Here is a 24,455-nt window from a genome sequence, read left to right as displayed (position 1 = left end):
AATTAAAAAAAATATTGATGATGCTAGCATGGTAGTTTACAATATAATAAAGCAGACTAAAGTACATTTTTTCTCATGAATAATTCTAGTAAAATGTTAATGAATGACCTTAAGGTATTAGTTAGGGAACCAAAAGTTTAAAGCAGCAAATAAGGAAACATTGAAAACACAATTAATTTCCAACTTGCTTTTTAAAGCAATTGAAAGCATCTAACAGAGTGTACTGAATGGTGATGGTTATGAGTTAACAAAACCCATAATTCTAAATACTATCACGTCATCCTCCTAATTATTAAATGAAAAAAGGTATTGAATGCCTTTTATGTTTTCAAAATATTGAATGCATTTCCTTTTTCATTTAATATCTTATTTATAAAGTACTAGAGAATAGTATAGCATTACTAGACCTTTATTAAGTTGATATCATTCCATGAAAGATAAAAAGTAGTTGATTATGTAACGAGGAAAAATGCAGCTGATTGTAGCACTAAAAATGAAATATCATTGTGTAAATTGAAGTTATATTATATCATATATATTACATACACATGTGTGTATGTACTGGGGAAGAAAAAACCATAGTGAAAATATTTATCATATTGGAGGGTGAATTAACTCACGAGGAATACAATTATAAGAAGAGATTAAATGTCACATAACTATAAGCCTCCAATGAGGCATACCATTAAACAACACAAAAAATAATCCGAAAATTATAATACCAAAAGATTAATAGCATAGAACATACTTCTTCACTCCCAAAAATACCTAACAGTATTAGCAGCAAAGAAGGTTGTGATGACAGACAGAGCTAGCAAATTACCTTAAGTATTCTAAGAATGCGAGAAACGCTCTGCTTCATTAGCCGCTGCTTCATTTCTTTGCAGTACATAAGCCCAACAGTTTCAACATATATTTCAACATCCTCACAGTCATCAACTTGGAGACATGACAAACCAGATTGTTCAGAAAGTTTATCAGCAAAAAAACTACTCTTCTCTTTCAAAACATCCTTGTGAACACTTAGCTTCACACAAAAACCCTGCTTTCCAAGGAGAAGAAGCTTAATGTCACAAGTTCCAGGTTCACCAAACTCAATAGCCACCTTTTTTGGCATAGATTCAAGTTTGGGTCTAGGTGCTCTCTGTGCAGGCACAGAAGGGCTAGGTGGAGGTCTTTCTGGATCATCATTACATTGTTGAGCATCAGAAACCACCAACCTTGACGGGGCAGGCCCTGCTTTTCTCTCACTCACCGAGACTTCCTTTTTCTGGGAACTGCTCTTCGGAGCTGGTGGGGAGGGTTTGAGTTTATTCAAAGGGTTTTGAGGCTTGAGGCTTTTCTGGAACCCAACAGGAGTAGGGCAACACCAAAATCCTTCAGGGGTGACAGCAATTGGAACACTTTTAATCTTTGTTTGACTTTGCTCTACCCGGGTAATCCTGATATCCCCCATAAGTGACAAGGATTCACACTAATTATATGGAACAAGATATAGCATCACAGGGGAAAAGATGAAGTGTAGACAAGTCTTCGTATCCCCACTTAGCAACTAATATATTTCCCCTCATAAAATATGAAAAATAAGCAAAATGAAAAGCTGCAATCTTTGAAGCTGATCTACTTCCCCAAAAAGAACCGGCGCCACTGCAGTTTCACACAAAGTACATGGAACATGAGGAATGTTCAATGGACTGAAAATGTCTATATTTTTCTCTAATGGGAAAACGGATTTGAACTGAAACCAAAGCAGAAGTATGTAATTTCTTTTCTATATTTTAACAAATAAAATGGTTGGAGCGTTTCCAAAAGTACAATATGACCATGAAATTATATATCTGACCCCATCAAAGTGAACCAGTAATTACAGATCAGCACACAGAAAATGACCCTTTTCTCTCTCTTTCTCTCTCTGGACACTAGTCACAGGTAAACGGCAGAAGCAGAAAACTTACCACACATTGGTCATATAAAGAACCTAGGAAACCTCGTGTCATATCCAACAACTTCGTTGAAGCTCAGAGCTTTAAAAATGATTGAACATCAGCTGCAGTGTTGACCATGAAGGGAACCGACGAGGAAAGAGCTGCAGCGAGGAATAATGAGTTTGGTCACTCTCTAACTAGTGAAGGATAGAACACCAGCAGACCCGCACAAGCAAAAAGAGGGCACCCATATGAAATGAAAGGAAATGGGCTATGTTTCCTACTTTCCACTTTGCAAGTTCCATGCTTTTCATGATTTGGGTCTCAGAATTCGCATCACTTGGCCCCTCAGACTCAACCATTCATCTTTTCTCTAATTAAAAAAACAATCTTTTAAAATGAAATAAATAAAAAAGAAAACTTTTCCTTTAATCCGGTTTTTCCTTGCTGGAGTTTCTCTACACAACTCAGCAATGCCTCTCTTTTATGGTTTGGTATATTTATTTATTATTATTGTTGTCATATTCTGGATTCTTTATGTATGACACTGTTGCTTTTGTCATTATGCACTCATGTGGAGTAGAGTAAAGTTAAAGTAAGCTTGCTTCCTGGTTGGATAGTGCAATTACCAGTATACCCTGAAGGTGTAGCCGAGTTGTAACAGTGTATGTTGGGAATGTTTAATGGGAAATTAAAGAAAGAAGAGGAGAATCTTGATATTGAAAGAGATCTGTGTCAGAAAGGGGTTGAGAATAGTTTCTCATCCTTTGGTTGTTTTTATTTTGAAAGAGGCAGTTAGCTGTGGAATTATAGTAGGATGGATATAAGAAACATGAAAGCGATGGATTGTCCTAAAATCCAAACCCAAAAATATGAATCTTCTAAGAATAGACAACGGTTGATGCCTTTTCAATTCTCCTGATTTTGGTAGCATGCATTCAACCTATCACGTTACTTCTATCCATCCATTGTTTCAATAATAATACATGAACTCATACCATCACTTTAACTATCCCCAACAAATTAACTCGCTTTAAAGGTGATTAACCTACCTTTAATACCGGTTCAGTTTGGTTTTCGGTGATGCACTTCCAAAAGATAAGTCCTAACTCAAAATAGCACTTTCTACTTCTTTTTATGTCTAAACATTTTAAGATGAATCACTGAGTTCACGAGATATTATTTATTTTATAATTTAAAATTTGTCAGAATTTTATCTTTTAAAAACATATAAAAAAATGTAATTAAACTGTTTTAAACCTTTTCTAATAAAATTAACACTTGACTTCTAATAAAATTATTGGGTATAATAAAAACAAAATCATTGGTTTAATTGAAGGAAAGAAATTTAAATAATATATATAACATTTTTACAATATCATCAAATAATTACTATATAAGTTTGTACCATTTTTATTTTAAGTGGTATTTTTTAAATTATCTTTTATTTATATTTGTCTTTTGAAAAAGAGTGTGTTATCTTTCCACTCTTGATTGAGTCATATATTTATAATTTTAAAGAGACTAAACACTAGATGATGGGTTATTTTTAAAACTTTTTTAGGACCCTTATGTTAACCGTTATATGAAAGTATGATATCCTCCATTCAAATAACCATTCAAGTAGTTCGATTTCAAAAATTTCTTCAAAAGAGAATAAAATATAAACTGGTCACAAAAAAGTTGCATGATATTAGAAAAAAAAATCTTTTATTTTAAAATGATTCTTTTAAAAATTATACGTAGAATGATTTTTAATTAGTTGATATATTAAAAAGAAGTACACTAGTCCGTACAAATCAATTTTTAAGTCGCTTAGATTTTAACATTTGTTAGTCACAATATTTTTCTTGTATAACACTTGTGAAATAATTATAGAACCAAAAGGAATGTTATTTATCTTCTTTAAACAGACTAAAAACAGTGATTATAGCTTTTAATAGGGTAATTTAAAAAATAGTAAAGCAAAACCAAATTTTGAAAAAATAAAAAGAATTGAAAAGGTTAAGAAGTTGACTTTGATTTTAATTTCCTCTTAAAAAATTAATTTATGATGTATGATATGTATCTACTTATTTATATTTTACATATATATATATATATATATATATATATATATATATATATATATATATTAAATTTATTTTATTTTTACAGTGGTCGAATAATAGATAAAACAATAAATTCAATAGATAAATATTTTTACTATAATATATTCTAACTTATGATTTTATATTGTATTTAAAAATTTAATTTTTTAAAACAAATTTATAAACTAAAATTTACGTTTATTTATATATTATAAATTAATTTAATATTTAGTTAACTAAAATTACTTGTTTTATAAATTTTAAATAAGAATGAAGAAGTTAGTTTCATGAGAAATTAGAGAGTTGGAAAAAAAATCAAATGCTAAGATGCAAATACAAAAGTAATTCACATAATCACATCATCACATGCAATGCTTCTCTAATTGACTATTTGTCTCTATTACTTTCTTTTGCTCTTTGGCTATTTCCATTTGCGATTATCTTTTTCTTTCATCCATTAGTACTTTTCTTTGTCGGATCATGAAATGGACATAGACTTTTCCTTATGTTTCTTACTACCTTATTTCTTCTTCTTTTTCTTTTAATTTCATGTTCTTCATTGCTGATTTCAACAATACGATAGTTACTTTCTCACAATAATTATAAATTCAATGTGTTAAATAAATTTTTATTTTGGATTATGATGCATGAAATAATTTTCTTACAATCCATTTAATAACAACTTACTATGAAGTGTCACGAATTCAAAATTTTCTAGAAACCAATAACATATCACATCACTCGTTTAAACTTTTTTTTATATATATTTTCAGATTAAAATAATATTTTCGTTTGATTATAAAACATAAAAAAATCATAATCCATTATTTTATTAACCCGTTTATCTATTTCTCTTTTTCTTTGTAATATTATTTTAGTATTCCACATATTTATCTTATATAAATGTTTGTATTTATTATCATAATACATGTTTATATATATTTATAATTTATAATAATATTTATATATATAACTAAAATTTTATTTACAATTTTCGTAACTATTATTTAACATATTTGTATTATTCTATTATTATATTATCATTATTATTACTATAACATTATTCGTTAAAATTTAAATCTGTAATATATATAATATTATTTGATAATATATATATATATATATATATATATATATATATATATATATATATATATATAATTGTTATATTATTTGAAGTATACTGATATTATTCTATTATCCTATTTTATTGCTAATATTATTATTGTGGTTAATATTATTATTTTCTTATATATTTAATTTATATAAATATATATATATATATATATATATATATATATATATATATTTAAAAGGTAAAACAATTCTTATACATTGTAAAAAAAAATATTGTATTGGTAAAATTTTGGGTGTTACAATAATAATTACTAAATAGTACATGTGATATTTTTAATGATATTTACATTTTTTTAAATATTGAGTAAATTATCCGCATTAAAAAAAATAAATTGTATATTAAATAATGCCAATAATAATTTATCATATGACAAATTTACTGATATTTATGACAATTAATAAATAGTACATTTGATACTTTTAATGAAACTTACATTTTTTTTTCTGATTTGATTATTTTGGCATTTCTAATGTAATATGATGCTTGAAAAATGTCTCTTTGTGTAAACCTTACTAGATTCCCTAGCTCTAACAATTTTTTTGTCTTCTTTTTCAGTGATTTGCACTTATTTTGAAAGATTATCGAAACGTGTTATTTGAAAATCACCTATTGGATTTTCGTCACTGAACTAACTCGCTAATTGAAGTTAGGCAAGGATATATTATGATTCTCCAAACTCCATAATTACATTGAGAGTTTGAAGGGTTTTTTTTATAAAAGGAATTTACACTATTTTTTTAAAAACAAATATATAAATGTGATATGAGTTAAACTTATAAAAAATTAACATTAATATCATTTTTAATCTTGAAACAATAATTTTGTACAATTATTTATATGATGTTTAATTTTGTTATTTTATTTTTATCTGATATGATATTAAATTCAATTTTAGAGTTTATCCAAAAGCATTATTGACATAATTGAAGGTATGATAGAAAGTGTGTTGATTTGAAATTTTGCCATACTGGTGCAGGGTGAAACATTTCATTGTGAAGATGCTGTTTACTTTTGGGGAAAAAGTGAGAAATTCACAGCTGTAGCAATTTCTCATTGATGCAATTAGGCATAGCTGTGTGTGCCGTGACTTCAGTGCAATCATAGAGATTTGCAGCGCTTCCATCAAACTGCTAAAACAAGAGAAGATAGAAAGATAGAAAGATAGAAACGTGTTTTCGTCATCAGGAATCAGAAATTCCAATCACATGATAAGTGGCCTCTGCTGCCCTGGAATTGTTGTCTTTTTGGCCCACCAAGATTCACTGCTCCCAAATTTTGATGTTACTAATGAACCTTCTGCCATGTGCTCTAAACTTTTCATCCTAATAACATCCCTTTTCTTTGTAGAGATCACAGTTAACTATGTCCTATGCACCTAACCAATTATTAGTACCAAACCATAACACAGTAGCTAATTAGGGGATACCATTAATCATGTATATTGTGATTAAAATATGTCCAACAAAGACAGGTGAGAATCTAGGCCATTCATCAATCGTGATAATTTATGTAAGCTCTCTACCAAGAGAAACAACTGGTGAAACATTGAGCTTAGGCCTTAGGAGACAAGCTATTGGTTGAAGGTTATCATTTTTTTTAGTACATGAATGAGTGAAAGAAGAGTGAGTGACCGACATATTGGTTTGGCTTTGGTATGCACTGTTGCCTGCAATCTCTCAATTTTGTCTGTGAACAAGAGGTCCATGGGGTCCCTAATCCTGACCTCTTGTGTGTCCATTTTGGAGGATTCTCATCCTCTACAATTGCTTTTAAAACTCTTTGGATCTTCACCCTTAAAGTAGTAAGCTTTTTTGTAAAAACAATATAAATAATTGTGTGGTGTTGATGAAGGCCACTAGATCCAAACTGCACAGGTTGCTATTCATTTTTGGACTGCAGGATCCATACATGATGAAGTTCATCCGGGAGAGATTTATATATGTGACATAAGTTTTAACTTATAAATATTGATGTCACTGTTAACTCATTTATGTGAATATTTTTTCTTATATGGACATGTCATGAAACACTGACGTTAAATACATCTCTGGTTGAAGTATAATACTGTATTTTAGTTATGTTGAGAGAATACAGTCATCATTTATTTGTTTCAGTAGCAGTTGAATATTATAGTTTATGCTTCGGTCATGTTGCTTCTCACTGTCAAGGACTAGATAATGGCAGAATGAATCACATGGTTATTCAGTTTCTGTCCCCATTAATGGCCTTCCCATTTGGCGCACAAAGCCTCTGTTCAGTCGAGTGACCCTCATACTGATAAGATATATCGGTTTCTCCCTCTTCTTCTTGGTGTTAGTAACTTTTTTCTAAGCTGCATGGATTGGTGTTTTTGCTTTTCACAACTTCACGTGCCTTTCATCATTAATCTCACTAACTGCATCAGCTCATCCAAACAGAACAGAAAGATTGGCATAATTGGTCTATGGGTGGCTGACATATATGTTACTTTTGTATTTCAATGTTGTCATCCAAGACTTGGCGTATGATATAGCAGAATAATGGACCGAATCCAAGAGACAGTTGTAACCTGGAAGGGAGAAAACTAGAAGCAATTAAATGTAAATTCCGTGATGTTACATATAGAACCACCATTTTTGCTAAAAACACATTCCCCCTTAAATATTGTCACCGCAAGGAAAAACTGATTTTAATATGTTAATCATAAGTCAAAACTCCCTACATTTTAGTGCACATAATAATTTGGCTGTCATGTTATGAACATATAAACTTTACATTGGTGATTAAGGGCTTATATTTATATTATTGTTAGATTTATTCTAAAAGTATAATAAAATATTAAAGAAATAAATTTTTAAATCTAACTTAACTACATAACTCTGACTTAAACAATAATACTGACTTAAAAAATTTGAATTTTAATATAAGACTTTTTAACACAATTCTTTTAACAAGACTTCGGATTCAACTCTCCTACACTCACATTTAGAAGTTATAAAGTTAGTTTAAAAAATTTGAAAAAGAAGGTAGGAAAGATTGTGAGTTCAATCTCTCTACTAACTATTTACATTTGTCAATCAATAAAATAAATAAATTGTTAAAACAAACTTTAACCAATAATTCTAATATAATGTAAACTGATATAAAAGTACAAATACAAACACCAGTGTATGAATAATATTAGTATTATAAATTTTAATGTAAATAATTTGAATTATCTAAAATGTAAGATGGGAAATAAATAGATTTGATTTAGCAGACTCTCCACTTTATTTATCAATAATATGAATTAAGTTATAACGTTTACATTAGACTTATAATTAAGCACATGCTGGTTTAGTCAGGCGTTCAGGCTATAAAAGGTATTCCATCTATTATAAAGTAAAAATGATTATAGTTTTAATTTTGTAAGAACTTTTGAAACTGACTGAAATTTTTGTTTTTAATTTGTAGACAAATAAATTAGATCAATAGTTAAATTCATATCAAATAAGACATTTATATTTAAATGACACAAATTACAAGGAATCTATTTCTATGAATAAGTTACTTAGCAATGAAAAGGAAAAGAGAATAAGTTAAAACGCTAAAATATTTACAATCCTGAAACTGCTAAAGAAATTAAGAACCATGTCATAAAAATGGAGAAAATAGCAATTGCCAATCCAGAGCTTTGACCACAGACATTTTTTTTCCGCTGAACTTCTTTTGGGGGTTTCCTTTCTTGGTGATGGCGGAAGGGTGAGGAAGGGAGAAAAGGAATGAGGAATTGCCAAATTATTTCATGAGATCAGGCACTAGAGTGAAATGTTGGAAAATAAAGCAAGAGAAAACGGAACAATTGTGCACTAAGCTTCAAAAACATGCCTACTCTTCCAGAGGGGATACAGAACGATTGTACATTGCAATCAATGCAAAAATCACTTGAATCCTGTCAAATTACCAGAGACGGCCAGAGTAAATTATAGATGATTCCTCACAAGTTGCCTGCCCCAGGTGATTGATTTTTCCTCATATGTTGGAAGACGTCAAATCAAATTAATACTTTCGGGTTGGGCCGTTCCAAATTGGAATCTTTTATGTTGAGCATATAATTTGTCTGCCAAATTGACAATCTAAAAATATTGTTGTAATAATGCACAGATTCAGGTTCTAATAAAGGCGCCCCCTACACTTCAAGGATTCGCAAAGACAAGGAGATCCTTCACTAAGCACATGCTCGTACTGATAGTCATATGTTAGCTCTTCACCTAAAGCAATCTGTCAAAAAGAACAAAGCGAGACGTAAGCCATTGCATACAAAAGAAGCTACTAAAAGTGTGTCCACTGTTCACAAGATAACATGCACGACTGAATGTCCTTCACAAACAAGGGACCAAACTTTGGATTGTTGTGCAATGTTCATTATATCCACGAATACCATTATTCACACGTCAACTGGGATACAGAAAGCAAATTTCTTGTAACATGTTTGTCAATAAGCCGGCCTTTACTTTTCATTAGTAAAGCAGGGTAACGTTTTATTAGAGATGTGACCTTCAGTATCTATGATACAGTATCTTCACATATTATGTTTCTATAACATACCAAATCAAGAAAAGAATTTGCAAGTAGAAATTGTTAAAGCATCATAAACATTGGATTCTTTTAAAGGAAATAGTCCAACATAGGAGAGTACTTACATCCCGATTTGCATAAAAACCGATATGTGCACGTTCAGAATCCATGCTCTCTACAAGAACTTGGTGATTGACCAGATTTGGGGTGCAACTACAACAACAACAACAAATTGTAAGAGAAAACCAACATAACGTACATAAAAATCAGAATGTAGTATAGTTACTAATCACAAAAAGTTTAGGCTTTTGTTGAATTAAACAAAATCATCATTGATAAAAAAAATGATATTTAAATTTTTAGTGCATTACTGTGGTTAATTGTTGCCAGGAAATAACGTGGGTCCAAATAGCACCATGTTAAAAGCAACTAGCCAAAAAGAGCACTAGTCCCCCTACAATGCATCTATTTGTAAGGAGCAGAAATACAGTCATCATAATATTATGATGATATTGATGACAAAGTGACTATCCAGGACATTCTTAACAGCACATTAAGAGCATAATAAATAATAGCAAGTAGCATGGATTCATGTACAGTGAAATAAGCAACATTTCTCGCCAAAAACTAATTCAAGATCAATTTCTGTTAAGTAATTCAAGTTAGATTGAAGAAAATTCATTGGAAGGAAATCATAAAAGTTTACCGGCTGCCATTTGAAACCAGCTAGTATAGCAAAAAAGAATCCATTAATGAACCATTTTGCTAGCAAAACCATGTCAAAGAGAATGTTAAGAAGAAAAATGTTTACCTATGATTGATGAATCTTGAAACATTTCCAAATTTAGTGGCATCAATTACATACTGAGCCTCTCCTTCAATCAATCTGCTCATATCATTAACACGAGCATCAATGTCGTAGAAATAACTGCAATGCTCTGTGCCATAACTGGTGTTGATATAGACCGAGTCAGTATAAAGTTTGGGAACATCAACTAATTTAAAAGAGAATATATCTTGAAAAAAGGTAAACCTTCTACGCCTATCATGTGCCTCTTTCACATCTAAAACTTCTCCAATATATTCACACACAAATGTGCCACGTAGAATAGCTTCACCAGCCCTTACTGCCCATCCCTAAAAATCACAGCCTCATAAAAGTCAATGTAGCAAGACTTGTGATTTGAGAAGTGTTTGGGTTAATAAAAAAAGAGTAACCTTTTTCTCTGTTTTAAAGACTTCCAATTTGACTCGTACACCATTCTGCAATACTCTATTTGGACAGGATTTATTGCATCTGCACATGTGATTACACTCGTAGACAAGATAACCTTCCTGCAGTTGTTTTAGGACAATCCCGATAATGGAACAAAATGAAAATTGTTAATAAATAATAGAAATAGAAAATAAATAAAAGGCAGAAATTTTCTGTATATGCCAATGATCTATGAAGGGAACTGAGGCAAAATCATGTAATAACGATGGTTAAAAATATCATGTACGTAATTCTCAAAAATAAGGAAAGATCATACATCATGGTATTGCTAGTAGAGCTAAGTCAACACAGTAAAAGTAGGCATAATACTATTAGAAAACATAACCATTCAAGAAATAATGAAAGGGATAAAATTATTCAGTATTTTAGCAATTGCTAGATATATCATCACTATGTAAAGCATAACAGATGCAAAAGTAATTCTTTCAGATTTAATATAGAACAGTTTAATAAATGAAAATAAATTACCTCCAGGATTATTCGACCATTCTCATCATATGGGAACCTGCCACGCATTGGTTTCCCAAATATGTCTTTTGCATCATCATAGTCATTGCCAAAAAGGTAAACATGATCACATGTTTCAGGACTGCAGGTGGTGTATGGACAGGCACATCCCAGTTGCAGACTCTGCCAATAAACAGATAAGCTAAAGAATATTATAAATCAATTAAAAGAAAAGGGGTAATGTAAGCTATTTATTTCTTAAATTCTAAAAGAGAGAAAAGGCATTATGTAAGCCAAGTCACACTCTGGATAGCTTTTACAAGTAAAAGGATTTTACAAAAACTTACTAGCATATGATCTATTTTAGATTCATTATCCCTCTTTGTTAGGATTTGATCAAAGAACAAATTAAGTCTCAGTTAACTACCTCTGAATCAAGAATGAGGGATTGATCGAGCATTGGCTTTGTAACATAGGTAAAGCTCTCCCAAGGCCTAGAAGGGTTTATATTTTGTCCATTACAGCCATTATTGATATGAAGAGAATGCACAAGTTCTTGATCTACAACACAAATCACTGGAATTGATTCCTTCCCAAAGCTAATGTCATCACACAAGACCACAGCTTTTTGCAGTGAACCTAACTTTAAAGTACGTGAATTGATGATGCAGTGAAATTCATCCACCTCCCACTCGTCACTTGTAGGATCAGATGAATTCCCAGCTTTGGACATTACAGAACTATTAGGAAGAGACTCTAAAGGAGAGAGCAAAACTTGAGCCTTTGATACATTACAACCACTAGGACAAATAAAACCGTCCTGATGCCAACTTACCAAAATATTATGCTCACTGCAAAGTTTTGCTGCCTTCAAATAGAGCTTTTCAGGAAGAATTCCATATTTCTCCTCCAATGACGCTACAAGACTAACTTTGCAGCAAGCAGAGCGAGCAATTGATAAAATATCAAAATGGTTTGGACGAGGTTTCGTCTTCTGAATCTCTGAAAACAAAATCTTTGAAACAGCTGAGCATTGATGTTCAGCCAATCTACCAATGTTTGTTGTTTCAGTAACATGAGGTTGTACTATTATTCCCCCTGTGCCATGTGAATTTGTTTCCTGAATGCTTCGCTTTAAATTAGCATTAGCCTTATTTCTAAGCCTGTATGATGCTGCTGCCAAACTTTTTTTAAATCTGGGGCGGCTAAGTCTGCCAGATTTTAATCTGTAAGCATAATATCGAACTCCTCTCTTTGCAGGGCGACTGCTGGCCAGATTAGGCCCCATATGAGCAGCTTGGTGATGTCGACCTAGGTCAGGTAGTAAATCAAATTTCAACCCGCAAAACCTGCAAACAAATTTCCGAAAACCACCTGTATTCTCAGAATTATTCTCCAAAGGGGCTGAATTACCCTGATCACGTTTTACTGGAGAATCTTCACCAGTAGATAAAGTTTGCTGCTCAGGAGCTTTTGATGGTTTAAAATCAACAGGATGAACTGATAAAACATGCTGCCATAATTGTTCGGTATTTCCAAAATGACTCCCACAAGGGATGCATTGGAGAAGCATGCATTGTTCAACAAATTGCACATGGTGTCTCTCCTGAACATGTGTTTCCAACAGTTTCTTGTTAGTAAATGAATCCAGACAAATTGCACATGCATAGCCTCTAAATAGCCACTGCGCCTCCTTTTTATGACTGTCCATCCAATGGTTACCAAGCTCTTGGTCATCAGGAAATTCTGCAGAGCATAGCTTACACTTAATGGCATTTTCCTTATCATAGTAATCATCGTTTGTGGATGGCAAGAGAGGAGGTTCTTCCATAACAGAAGATATATCCATGTCATCATTGAATCCCCATAATGATTTGATTCTGGCCTTTTCACTGTGAACTAATTTTTTAAAAAACTCTCCTACACTAGAATCTTTAGAAGCTTCAGTCAGAGCCCACTGAAATTGGACATCCTTAGGAACAGGGTTTCTTAATGACAAAATGCTTTTAAGAAGCCTGTAAAAAAGTTCACATGCTTTATGCAGATGTACCTTTTGCTCCCATGAGTTGCAGTCCCTCAAAAGTTCTGTGAACACTTCTTTTGATACTATTCTACTCTTGCCATTTCTTGCACGCTTAAGCCAACTAGGGAGGTGACTTTCGCAATACAAGCAATACCGTTTAGGACCTTCCGTGCAAGGATTCATCTTATCATAGGGAGGGGAACCTATACACTGCAGTGACTCCATTGCATTATGATCATGTTCAGAATGAATGGGCTTCTCATTAGAGTTGTTTTCTCCATGTAGGGAATCACCACCAATGGATGACACTGGATCCATTTGCAGTGGACTTTCAACATTGACTAATACCAATTCTCTCGAGAGAATGCCCTCTGAACCAGTATAATTTTCTTCATGTTTTCTCTTTAGTCTATTCTGCGGTATATTTGAGATCTGCTCTGTTTCAGCATGTGGCCGGTGTTTCTTACAGAATAAAGAGCCAGGTAGGGCACGATGCTTACATCTAGTACCCAGAACAGTAGTACCTTCACACATAGGAGTATCAAGTGGAACAGGTTTTTCAGATTTCGTTGAGCTCTCCAAAAATCGGGAAGATAAATGTACACAACAGTACACATCACCGTCATTTGCCCATCTCACACACTGTCTTCCCTTTGCTTCAATATAAGCTATACATTGTCGATTCTTACTACCAAATTCTACAGATTTCGCAACAGTCATTTCCTTTGAAGGTGTTAATTCTTTGGTATGCAAAAAATGGGAATCAGTATTCTCAACTACAATTCCATTCCATTTATCGACCAATTGACCAGGTGAATCAGCTGCCATAGACATCTCCCTAACACCTTCCTGTTTGCAAGACTCATCTGCTAATGTGCTCAATATGCCCTGATTCTTAAAGAAGCCAGGGTCAGCCTGAAGAGCAACAGTTTGAGCCTTGATTTCCACTTGTGAAGCATGTGTATCTGCACGACGAACTTCAAGCTTGGCCCTTTTTCTACAAACCTGAATGTTTGCTTGGAACAGATCATCATAACTCTGTTGCTGTGTGTCTTTGCTGATCGATAAGGAAGGTGGTGTCATAAACCATTTCATTACATCATGCTTCCAGGTTTTCCATTCAGAACTTAATGATGATTGCACTGGTGCATCAGGGAGAGTATTGATCCCATTCCACAAAATAGAATCAAACAATTCCTGAAAAAGAATAAGGTATAAAATCAATCAAACATATTGAGCTAAAAAGATTTGGCAACCGTTTAGGGCATGAGCATTAATTGTTGCTTGTAATCAAAATTTGGTTACTGACAAGGTATATATTTTTACAGTAACAAAACTACATGGATCTATTTTTACTGTAGTTATATGTCCAGATATATTTTGGTTACTGACAAAGTATACATGCAGATAGTATTATTCCAAAGATAAGGAACATGAAACAGCATTAAATATTTTAAAAACTGAAGAAATGTAATCAAAGACATTAAAAGAATGATAAAAGAATCAATTAATTGTTCTATTTCTTTCTAAAATCGCGGAGTGATGAACCAGCATTCTCTTTTATCCGTTAGGTGAACCTCCCTTTGTTTTTTTGGCCATTTTGCATTTGTCTCTACTAAGTTATGACAAAGCATTTTATGATTATTTCAATGATCTTATTAATAAGCTAGAATAGAAAGTCAAACTATAGGAAACAAGCCTTTGCAATAAGTGCTGAAAATTGCGTGACTAGTAGCTATGATGCAGAAGTAATCCTAAGTGGTTCTTAACTGTACTAGGCACACAAATGTTGCCGGTTCTTAATGAATTCATACAGGAACATTGACAATATGCAATCACTGGGTCAGTACATATCAGATATCACTAAATGACAAGTCACTCTTTGTACTAATCCAGGTTCTTTTTCTAATCGTTTGGTTTTCTACTACTAAATGAAACAAACTACTACTTCACTCCCTTCAAATCCTACGCCTTCTTTACATATTTTTGCTAACATGATACTACCTCTATTTCATGATATTTATCATTCAAGGTTATACTTATTGAGAAAATTCTTAAATAATCCTAACTGGAGGAAAATATATCTGTATCTAACAAAATTAACCTCTATCGAAATACCCCACATAACATTATCACTTCATTAATCTTCACTCTCATTCCTTCTAGTAGATAACAAAAGGGTAGGATAAAATTGGAATAAAATATTTATTCTTTTTCGGCTTCTATTCAAAGAGATAAAATCAAACAAAACTCATTTTGTAAAATGGCAGATAATCTGAAGGAGTGTAAATATATTTTATAAAGTTCTATTGAAACCAAAAGAGCATAACATTATCAAAGTTGTATTTGTCATCATCTAATCACTTTTTTTATAGGGCATAGTCTATTGGGTTCGTTAGGATGAAGAGATTAATTTCTTTTCTTTGTTTGTTACAAGTTAGAAGCTAGATATAGGTGGTTGGACATACACTATAACCAATCATGGTGGGTCCTTATTTGATAAGAAAAAATGTTTCTCTCTTAAACACGACCATATCCTATTACTCAACGATAGTAAGAGGTCTAAATTCCACTATATTCACTTTGGTTTATGATAGCAACAAGAGAAGGTCAAAATACTAATAAATTCATGATGTCAACAACATTTTAGATCAAATTCTGCTTATTCCATTGATTACATGGGTTATAGACAGATCAAGCAGCTGAGCCTTAATGTCATTTAATCCGATGCCCTTAATGAAAGAAAGGAAGTAAGATAAAAAGTGAGCAAAAAGTCCTGAGACATCCTTTAGCTACTTGGAAATTATATGCATTGCAGTATTCTATTCTTTTTTATTCGTGTCATCTTTTATGAGCAAAAGTATGCCAGTTGCAACAGTGATAATGCAGTAAGAACATAATCCATCTTTCTGGATTCTAGTATATGAATCGGTAGTCAGAATCACAAAATACCTCCTTCAGTAGCTCCACTGAGTCAGCACTATTTGCACTCTGACATCTTTCAGTCCAAGAGGTATAAGAGTGCCGTAACCAGTCAACATTTATATGGTGCTGCAGTATGCTCTGTAAGCAAAAAAAAAAATGCATTGAACTTCATTGGTCACACAAGAAAATAATAGACAATAATTCATGGAAGCAACCATTGTTGCATCCATGAATTAGGACTTACAAAACTTTACAGCAATAAACCGACATAAATTGCAGAGACTATACAAAGAGATCTATAATTATTAGCATTCAACTTCAAAAGTATTGCTAATGCAGCCATCAGTCCAATCTAATATTAATTTACTTGATAAAATTGTCAATTACAGGTAAATATGCTAAGCCAAGTACACAATATGAAATCATAAAATGGAAAAAGAATAATGGATAATGTACTTTATTGAGGAGAGAGAAAGAGAGAGAGAGAGGGAGAGAGAGTAAGAAAAGGCAGTATAAGAACAGGGGCAAAAAAATTAAAATGTTCCTTATTCCATGATGATATAATGAAATACATGATATACCAAGCAATGTAGAAATGAATTCATGACTGGTTTGTACGACATGATACTAACGTATTACACACATGCAGCATGTCATAGAAAGGAGAGGAGAGAAATGGTCCAGTATCCTCTAACATGCCATAAAAAGAACCATTACTATCTGAGAAAAATAATCAGAAGCTTGCAGAAACAATACGGAATAAGAGAATAAGAGACCTATCCATGTACAAAATATTTTTAACAAATACAGAATGAATAAAGCAGATACGAAACCCTAAACTTCACATGCCAAAGATAAGCATAAGAATGATTAATGTTTGGTTCTCATTCTTTCAATGTCCAACATATCTCCAAATCTTAACCACTAAATCATCTTTCAATGCATTGCAACCCTATCAATTAATGTTCAACACTGATTTTTTTGTGCATAAAGTTCAAGATCAAAATATGACCAATTTTCACTTTTTAATAGACTTTAAATATATAATAATGGGCAAACTTATTGCAAAGCATATTATCACTTGATCATGCTAGTTGAAATATCTTACACGCAATTTTTTGTTTATTCTGACACTCGGTGTATAAAACCAACAGAGAAAGATAGCTAGAGGGAGTTCAAACATTATGACAACAAATTTTAGAAATTTAAGTTTCCTAGTAATTATACAAATCCTTACAGTTTTAGCAAAACAATGCCTAGGATCAGAAAACAGTATTGATTGCCGGGTTGTGTTAACATCTACACATACAACTATACTTAACAACTGTAATTTAATAAAACAAGCACTGAGCAGTCATAAAGTTCAAGCCTACTCCAAAAACTATCAACAAGAATTGGAATTTACACTATGCAGCTTTAGAAGCATTCTCCCAAAATCAGAATAACCATTACAACGAGAAGCCTCCATGGCAAACTCCTTCCAGACCTTCATATCACGAGCAGTTTCTGTCAAAGCCTGTATGCATTGAAACAAACCTCCAGTTAAAAAGTGAATGAATATGTATATATGTGTTTGTATGTGTATATATCTATATATATATATATATATATAGATATATACATATATAGATATATACATATATATATATAGATATATACATATATATATATATATATAGATATATACATATATATATATATATATATATAAGAGAGAGAGAGAGAGAAAAAAAACAGAGACTGCAAGAAAAGGAGCGGAAAAAAGGAAATAATGTCACCATCATCCATACATTAAAAGGAAACTGGTCGACCATGTTCAGCATGCCAACAACTAGCTTTCGCATAATAAACCGCCGTGCAACAGTTAAGTCTTTAACCATTTTGAGTCCCACCTGATGAGTCTTATATGCAATGGGATGGGGAAACTCATTAATTGATCTAACGAGCAGCATGTCTGCCCAAGAATAAATCCTTGTGTGTGGAAAGAATATAACAAAGTATTTCTTTCTTTCATGTGTTGGTTTTGCTTTCAACGTTGATAAGGGCCAGTCAGCCCTTGCACACCGGATACCAGCCTGCCACTTCCCCCTCCACTAAAAAAGATAGAGAAGTCACAAAGTAATCAGCAAGGCTTGCATTTCTCATTTTCCATCTTTTAACAGAGTGTAAATCCTACAATTTTCTAAAAGAATTATGGAACACGATTGAGGAGGTTTCAGACAGATACACAATGTGACCAAAGATATTCATGAATAATTTCTCATGATCAAGCATTCAAGATCAGTTAGAGTAGTGAATTAATAGTTTCTTAAACATAGAAATAATCATATCATTCATCAGAAAAGAATTATGCTTACCTTGACCCACAATGCCACTGATCTATCCCCCTCAAGCCACTTGGGTTCAGAACATGACAAGTCTCCTTCCCGACTGTTGTTTGGTGATTCACTTTCAATTGTATCAACAACAGAGATAGAGTTGTCAGATGTTAAACAAGGTTCATTCATAATGTCTTCTTCAAAATCATGGAAACCACAATATTCATTTTGATCATCCAGTTGACAGTCACAACATGAAGCTCCATTGCATTGGCAATCTGAATTAGTTGACAAACCACCTTGCCTTTCTATTTGAGGTCCCTGCATTTTATGTGATGATTCATTCAGCCGAGCAGCTACCAGTTTGTCTTGCCCACCACTTTCTGCACAATTAGTTTCTTCTTGATATACAAAAGCAGTTCCCGAACTCTGCTGAGTGCAATCAGATTCCCCAGCATATTGAACACCAGAACAAAGCACTTCCATGAGACTATTTCCAAGGTAGAGTTTTGTATAAGATAATTTGCATGCTATGCCTGATGACTCTGTACCTCACCACTCTGTTAAAGTAAAGAAGATTCAGTGAAAATGTCAGACAATGAAGTTTTAGCCATGGAAATTTACAAAAAAAGTTCAAAATAAGAGGAATAAATTATATAGAAACTTCATGGCAGAAGCAGGTCAAATTTAAAAAAATAAAAAGAATCAAAAAGCAAAAGGTAGCTCAATCACAAAGCTCCCACCACTTTGTTATCTAAGATCTATAGAAGTACATAACCTTACCCCGCACTGCACGCACAGAAAATGGTACTACTTTCAACAACTAGACTCTACTTCTGAGAATACAGAAATCTTAGTTGCACCAAGGAGCGCCCTCACACCTTGAAGGATATTACAGAAAATTTATGTGTTCAGACAATAGGTTGTAGAATTTATAAAAACACCATATATGTCCTTTTGACAAGAAGAAAACAAAACTAAAACTCATCTGGATTAGTCAAAAGTTCCAAGAAACAGAAAGTAGTTAACAAACAGTAAGAGTTTATGTAGATCCATTTTAGGAGTTTCAATGATTTCAAAATACAAATAATGAGATATAAACATGATAGAGCAAAAAAAAAAAAAGAATTACCATATCAAGTTTCCCTCTTAAATTCTTACATTAATAAATTGGAAGCAATGAAGCATTCAATCTGTGTTAGTATAACCATTTCAAGGAAAATGTTGACTGCAGACTAGAATGTTAATGCTTATTTATCAGACTCAACTATTCATTTAACCTATTGACAGGTATATGTCTGGAATCTGGATGTTAATATGTTTCTGAGATCTATTCAGCAGAGCATAAATCAAAATGCCTCATTTCCTATCAAAGTTCAAATAACCTTGCTACAACATAGAAGAATCAGGGAGACAAGAACCATGATTACCTTGGCAAGAACGCATTTAGTTTTCATAGGAATTAGAATTTTGGTAGTACCGCCCATTCTCTTTAACTTCAACAAGAATTATATTAAATCCGTAATTATTAGTTTCACCTATTGACATATTTCTAGAGGTTAATTAAAATGCCATTTACCTCCATGATAGTCTTGCTACTCCATTGCAGTCCATACTAAAATCAGGGACATAATGACCTTACCAATAATGCATGTTTAACACTATCCCAAAAAGATTCGTAGGTTTGAAGAAGAATCAAATTTTGTAGTCCTAATAGTGCATTAAGGAATTGAATATCCAGTGCTCATGTATGTGCATAAGTGTCTATTCTTAATATCCCTAATTCTAGCAAAGAGTAGCATGATTATTTGAAATTCAAAAGAAAATTAAGGCACTTCATTGTATTCCTGAATAACCATTAACAAAAGAGCATGACCTCAAGACAAATCAGTCAATAGATAAAGTAAATAGCGCATCTAATATAACTGTAAACTATTCTCAGACACAGAACTGAGACAACACCTTGCATAGTGAACCATGACTAAATACATACTCGACCATGAATAACATTTTTAACGAAAACATCGTTACACTCTAGAAAATAAAACATCTCATAGTCATAGCATTTTTAATTGTTAATAATTAATTTTTAAGAAATTCATTAATGTTAAAAATATGAAGCACAAATACTTAAAAGTCGAGCTTAATACATGCATCTCAATTTGGTCAGCATTTAATTCAAATATTCAATTAAATATCATTCAAGAATATTTAAATTTCTTGACGGAGTTTAATGTAAAGTAACTAGTAGCACGTACATTTAAAATTTATTAGTTCATCAATTAAAATTTTTGTTTATGGATTCTTTCTATGACTTCATAAGGCAATGGCATTAACGAGTTCATAAAATAAAAAGTGAACAAGTTAAAATCAGTTACACATTACATTATGCAGAATGGTTCAAAAATAAGTTTTTATCATCATCCAAAAAAACTTAAATGCAATGAATCATAATAAGAATAACAGCATAAACTCTGTGTAAATAACATAATATGGTCCACTACCCTCCCCAACTCTCGGGTTGTAGGGGTTGGCGATCCAACTTTCTGGTTCGGCATATCCAACCCCTGCTTCAATCTGTTCAATGTAAACTAGAAGGAGAATCCACAATTTCCTGATTAAGCCCCCCAATGACAAAAATCGTCTCATAAATAACAGGATTTAATAAGTTAAGCATCATTTAAAAAATTGGCATTATTTATGAAGGAATTTTGAAAAGACAACTAACTCCTTAGCGAATTATTTCTTAAGAAAATTTGAATTAATACTCGCACTGCAAAAATAATGCATGATTCCAAGTTAATATGTTGAGTTCAGATAGATTCGTACTTTATCAGCATTAAAGAAATTAATTCTTCCTTAATGGAATTTCAAGCTGAAGGAAAGTAAGATTCCCAAAACAAATCTAAGCAAAGAGAGGGATTTTGTGATGCCATTTACGATAATCAAAGCAGAGAGCTATGCCTAACATCATTTATATCTGAGTTCATCTCTCCAAGCTCAACCCTTAAACCCCACCCAAAATTTTATTTTACTGTTAAAATTTTATTCCACCGGTTAGGGTAGGAATGAAATGATCACAAATGTAAATCGCACCAGCAAAAAAAAAAAATTGTGCGAACAAAGCTTTTAAAGTTCTCAGGATTAACAGGCACAAAACCCGATTAAGGTCAAGATCTTTATGAAATCACATTCGGCACCAAAACCCTTAATGACGAAAACCCAATAGTGAAATTGGCCTAAATCCCTGCATTATTATTGTGGGCACGCTAGTAACATGATGATAAACCCTAATCAAAATCCATAGTCTATACTCTATTAAGATGACGAGCATGTAATGTATGTGCATGCCTCAAGAACGAATAAGATGTGCAGAATCGTAAAAGAAAAACCGGGCATGAATCAATTATACCCTCGACTAAATAGAGGGGCTGCTTAAAACGTTGAACGAAAAGGGTTAAGATCTTGCCTGCTGCCATTACTAGTACGTATTTTTCTGTTACCTATAGAGAAATTTTATAATTTTTTTTGGTATATAATATAAAGGTAGACACAAAATATATGCATATAAGGGATGATGAGCTAGGTCAGACACCATAACCAAATTGACTGGAAAATATGTGACATTAAAAAGAATAGAAATAACATTGGCTAAGCGAAAATTGAGAAAATAAAAATGAAGGTAGGAAAAAGGGGTAGTGGTAATGTACCTTAAAAATAAGAGTGGGGGAAGTTTACGCACGAAGGTCAGGGTCAGTATTTTGCTGGGTCTATTAGAGAGGTGGTGGTGGTTGGATGATGGGTGGGTGAAAATGGCTTTCGTTTTTTTATGTGAAAAATGTTGTGCCCCTTTTTCCCTAATCGATGCCTCCCACACTCACTCGGCCTACTGCTTAGTGATTCATAGATAGAATAGATAGATGCTATGCATATTTCATAATTATATATATTTCTATATACCAAGTGCGCCTCTAGGTTTTAGACATTCCAACAAAGACCAGATGGGGTCAGGTCAGGTCAGCTCCCCGTGCCCAAATTAAATCACAACCAAAATCTTTTTTAATATTCATTTTTTAAATACCCAAAAATTTTGGAAAATAGGAGAAAATAGACATTTCAGTGTGGGGTTACACAAAATTGGGTCCTATATGGAATTGAAATAGGAACAGGAATAGGGATAGGGACTGGGTTGGTTAAAGGGTTTTATGAGCCTTCTTTCTGCATCCAACGCTCACGCGAGCGTGTACCACTCACGTCTCTTCATCTTCATACTCCAATTTTATTTTTCTACCTTCTAAAGAAACTTCTGTTTTTATATTTTATTATTTCAAAAACTTATAATTTTATTTTTTAATTTCCATATCTATCCTTTTCCCTAAAAGCATTATTAATTATAAGGGAAAAATCAAAAATAAGATTCGAATGCGGAAGGGTAAGATTGGCATGGTGGGCATCGAGATGCGAACAGTGATTGCCTGAGTTTTCGGTTAGAGAGAAAGGTCACGCCCAAACGATGCAATTTGCAAAAGATAAAAAATAAAAAATAGAACGTACTTTGACTTTGTCTCTAACAATGCCACCGCAAATGAAACGGTGTCGTATTGTGTATCTGCGTTACATTTATTTTTGTTAGTTGAGGGCATCCACTCGCGATGGATCAGTGGACCACTTCCACATCATTCTGTATATATTTATCGGCAAATATTATATATATATATATATATATATATATATATATATATATATAAATTATACTTAAACATAAATAATGATAATATAAAATATAGATAATTAATTCTGATCATAGTTATTGTTTTTTTATAAAACATTTAAAGTATTAAAGTACATACTAAAAATGTGAGTATAACATTGTTTGATTTTTTTAAATATTCACAATTAATTTGTTATAATCGTATTTCACTTATTTCTTTTTATAATATAGTGAGTTAAAATTTATTAACTACACAGGATAAATTTAAATGTTGTGAATTTACCATATATTTTATACATCAAGATGAATTAAATTAACTTTTTTACACTAAATAAATGAAATAATGAATTAAAAATCCTTGTATAAATCTTAAATCTAATATTGTAAAAGACAATAAATATCAAATTTAAAATTTATTATTAAAATTCATTTTTATTTGAGAGAAAAAATTGAAATAAATTTAAAGAGTAACGGGTCATAATTTTTTTAAAATAAGATTTTAAACATAAAAAAAGTAGTATATACAGTAATTGCGTAATTTTTTTACAATATTTAAACTTCGTTTTAATAATTATCAGCATTGTACAAAAGTTATACTCACGATGCATACCTATTAAACTAAAAAGCATGTCCTAAAAATTACAAATATATATAAACACGTCTATAGTAACATTAATTTTTTTATTATGTGATCATTAATTATTAATATAAACAGTTATCATTCAAATATTTAAAATTTTCTATAAATATAAAATCCGTATTTTAAAGAAACTGAATTGAAAATAAACTACATTGAATATGTTTATTGGTAAATATTTAAATTTGTTAATATTCATATATAAGATCGTCTATGTTTTAACTTTTTTATTTTTTTTTATCTGATGCAGTGAGTGACTTTTTTTTTCTATACGCCAGTGATAGATAGTCTATGTTTCTATGTTTCTATATGTCATGCAATTTATATATATTAAGTGAATAAAAAAAAGCATTATTATATAATTAAGAAAAGATCAAAAACAGGGAGAGATTCATTTATTGTTCTTACCTCAATGTTCCGTCGGCTATG

The 24,455-nt window shown here is 32.0% G+C and overlaps 1 protein-coding gene and 2 pseudogenes across 3 annotated transcripts; 1 reads left to right on the top strand and 2 right to left on the bottom strand.

Moving 5' to 3' along the window:
- The window catches only part of LOC148191990 (uncharacterized), a 3,237-nt pseudogene extending 3,096 nt beyond the window's left edge, over window positions 1-141 (top strand).
- Window positions 89-2,389, bottom strand: LOC148191989 (BTB/POZ domain-containing protein At3g50780 pseudogene; annotated as a pseudogene).
- Window positions 2,390-8,611: 6,222 nt separating this feature from the next.
- Window positions 8,612-22,590, bottom strand: LOC124826503 (histone-lysine N-methyltransferase SUVR5). 3 transcript variants are annotated; one of them, XM_047299336.2, is made up of 12 exons: window positions 22,389-22,590; window positions 18,718-19,238; window positions 18,151-18,453; window positions 17,766-17,876; window positions 16,388-16,498; window positions 11,840-14,632; window positions 11,434-11,595; window positions 10,908-11,024; window positions 10,723-10,826; window positions 10,501-10,638; window positions 9,815-9,902; window positions 8,612-9,392 (listed from the first exon to the last, which is right to left on the bottom strand). In XM_047299336.2, exons 2-12 carry the CDS (start codon window positions 19,162-19,164, stop codon window positions 9,285-9,287), a joined length of 4,482 nt encoding a protein of 1,493 aa, XP_047155292.1. In that variant the 5' UTR covers window positions 19,165-19,238; window positions 22,389-22,590; the 3' UTR covers window positions 8,612-9,284. The 3 variants fall into 3 exon arrangements, with proteins under 3 accessions (XP_047155292.1, XP_047155299.1, XP_087957216.1); XM_047299343.2 differs by lacking the exon at window positions 22,389-22,590 and adding an exon at window positions 22,091-22,331; XM_088101090.1 differs by lacking the exon at window positions 22,389-22,590 and adding an exon at window positions 19,462-22,072.
- Between the last annotated feature and the right edge of the window lie 1,865 nt (window positions 22,591-24,455).

Source organism: Vigna umbellata, chromosome 10 (assembly GCF_029865625.1).
Source record: "Vigna umbellata cultivar VRB3 chromosome 10, Vumbellata_1.0, whole genome shotgun sequence".
NCBI lineage: Eukaryota > Viridiplantae > Streptophyta > Magnoliopsida > Fabales > Fabaceae > Vigna > Vigna umbellata.
The sequence above is the reverse complement of the archived record's forward strand: the minus strand, read 5'-3'. Positions and strand labels throughout refer to the sequence as shown.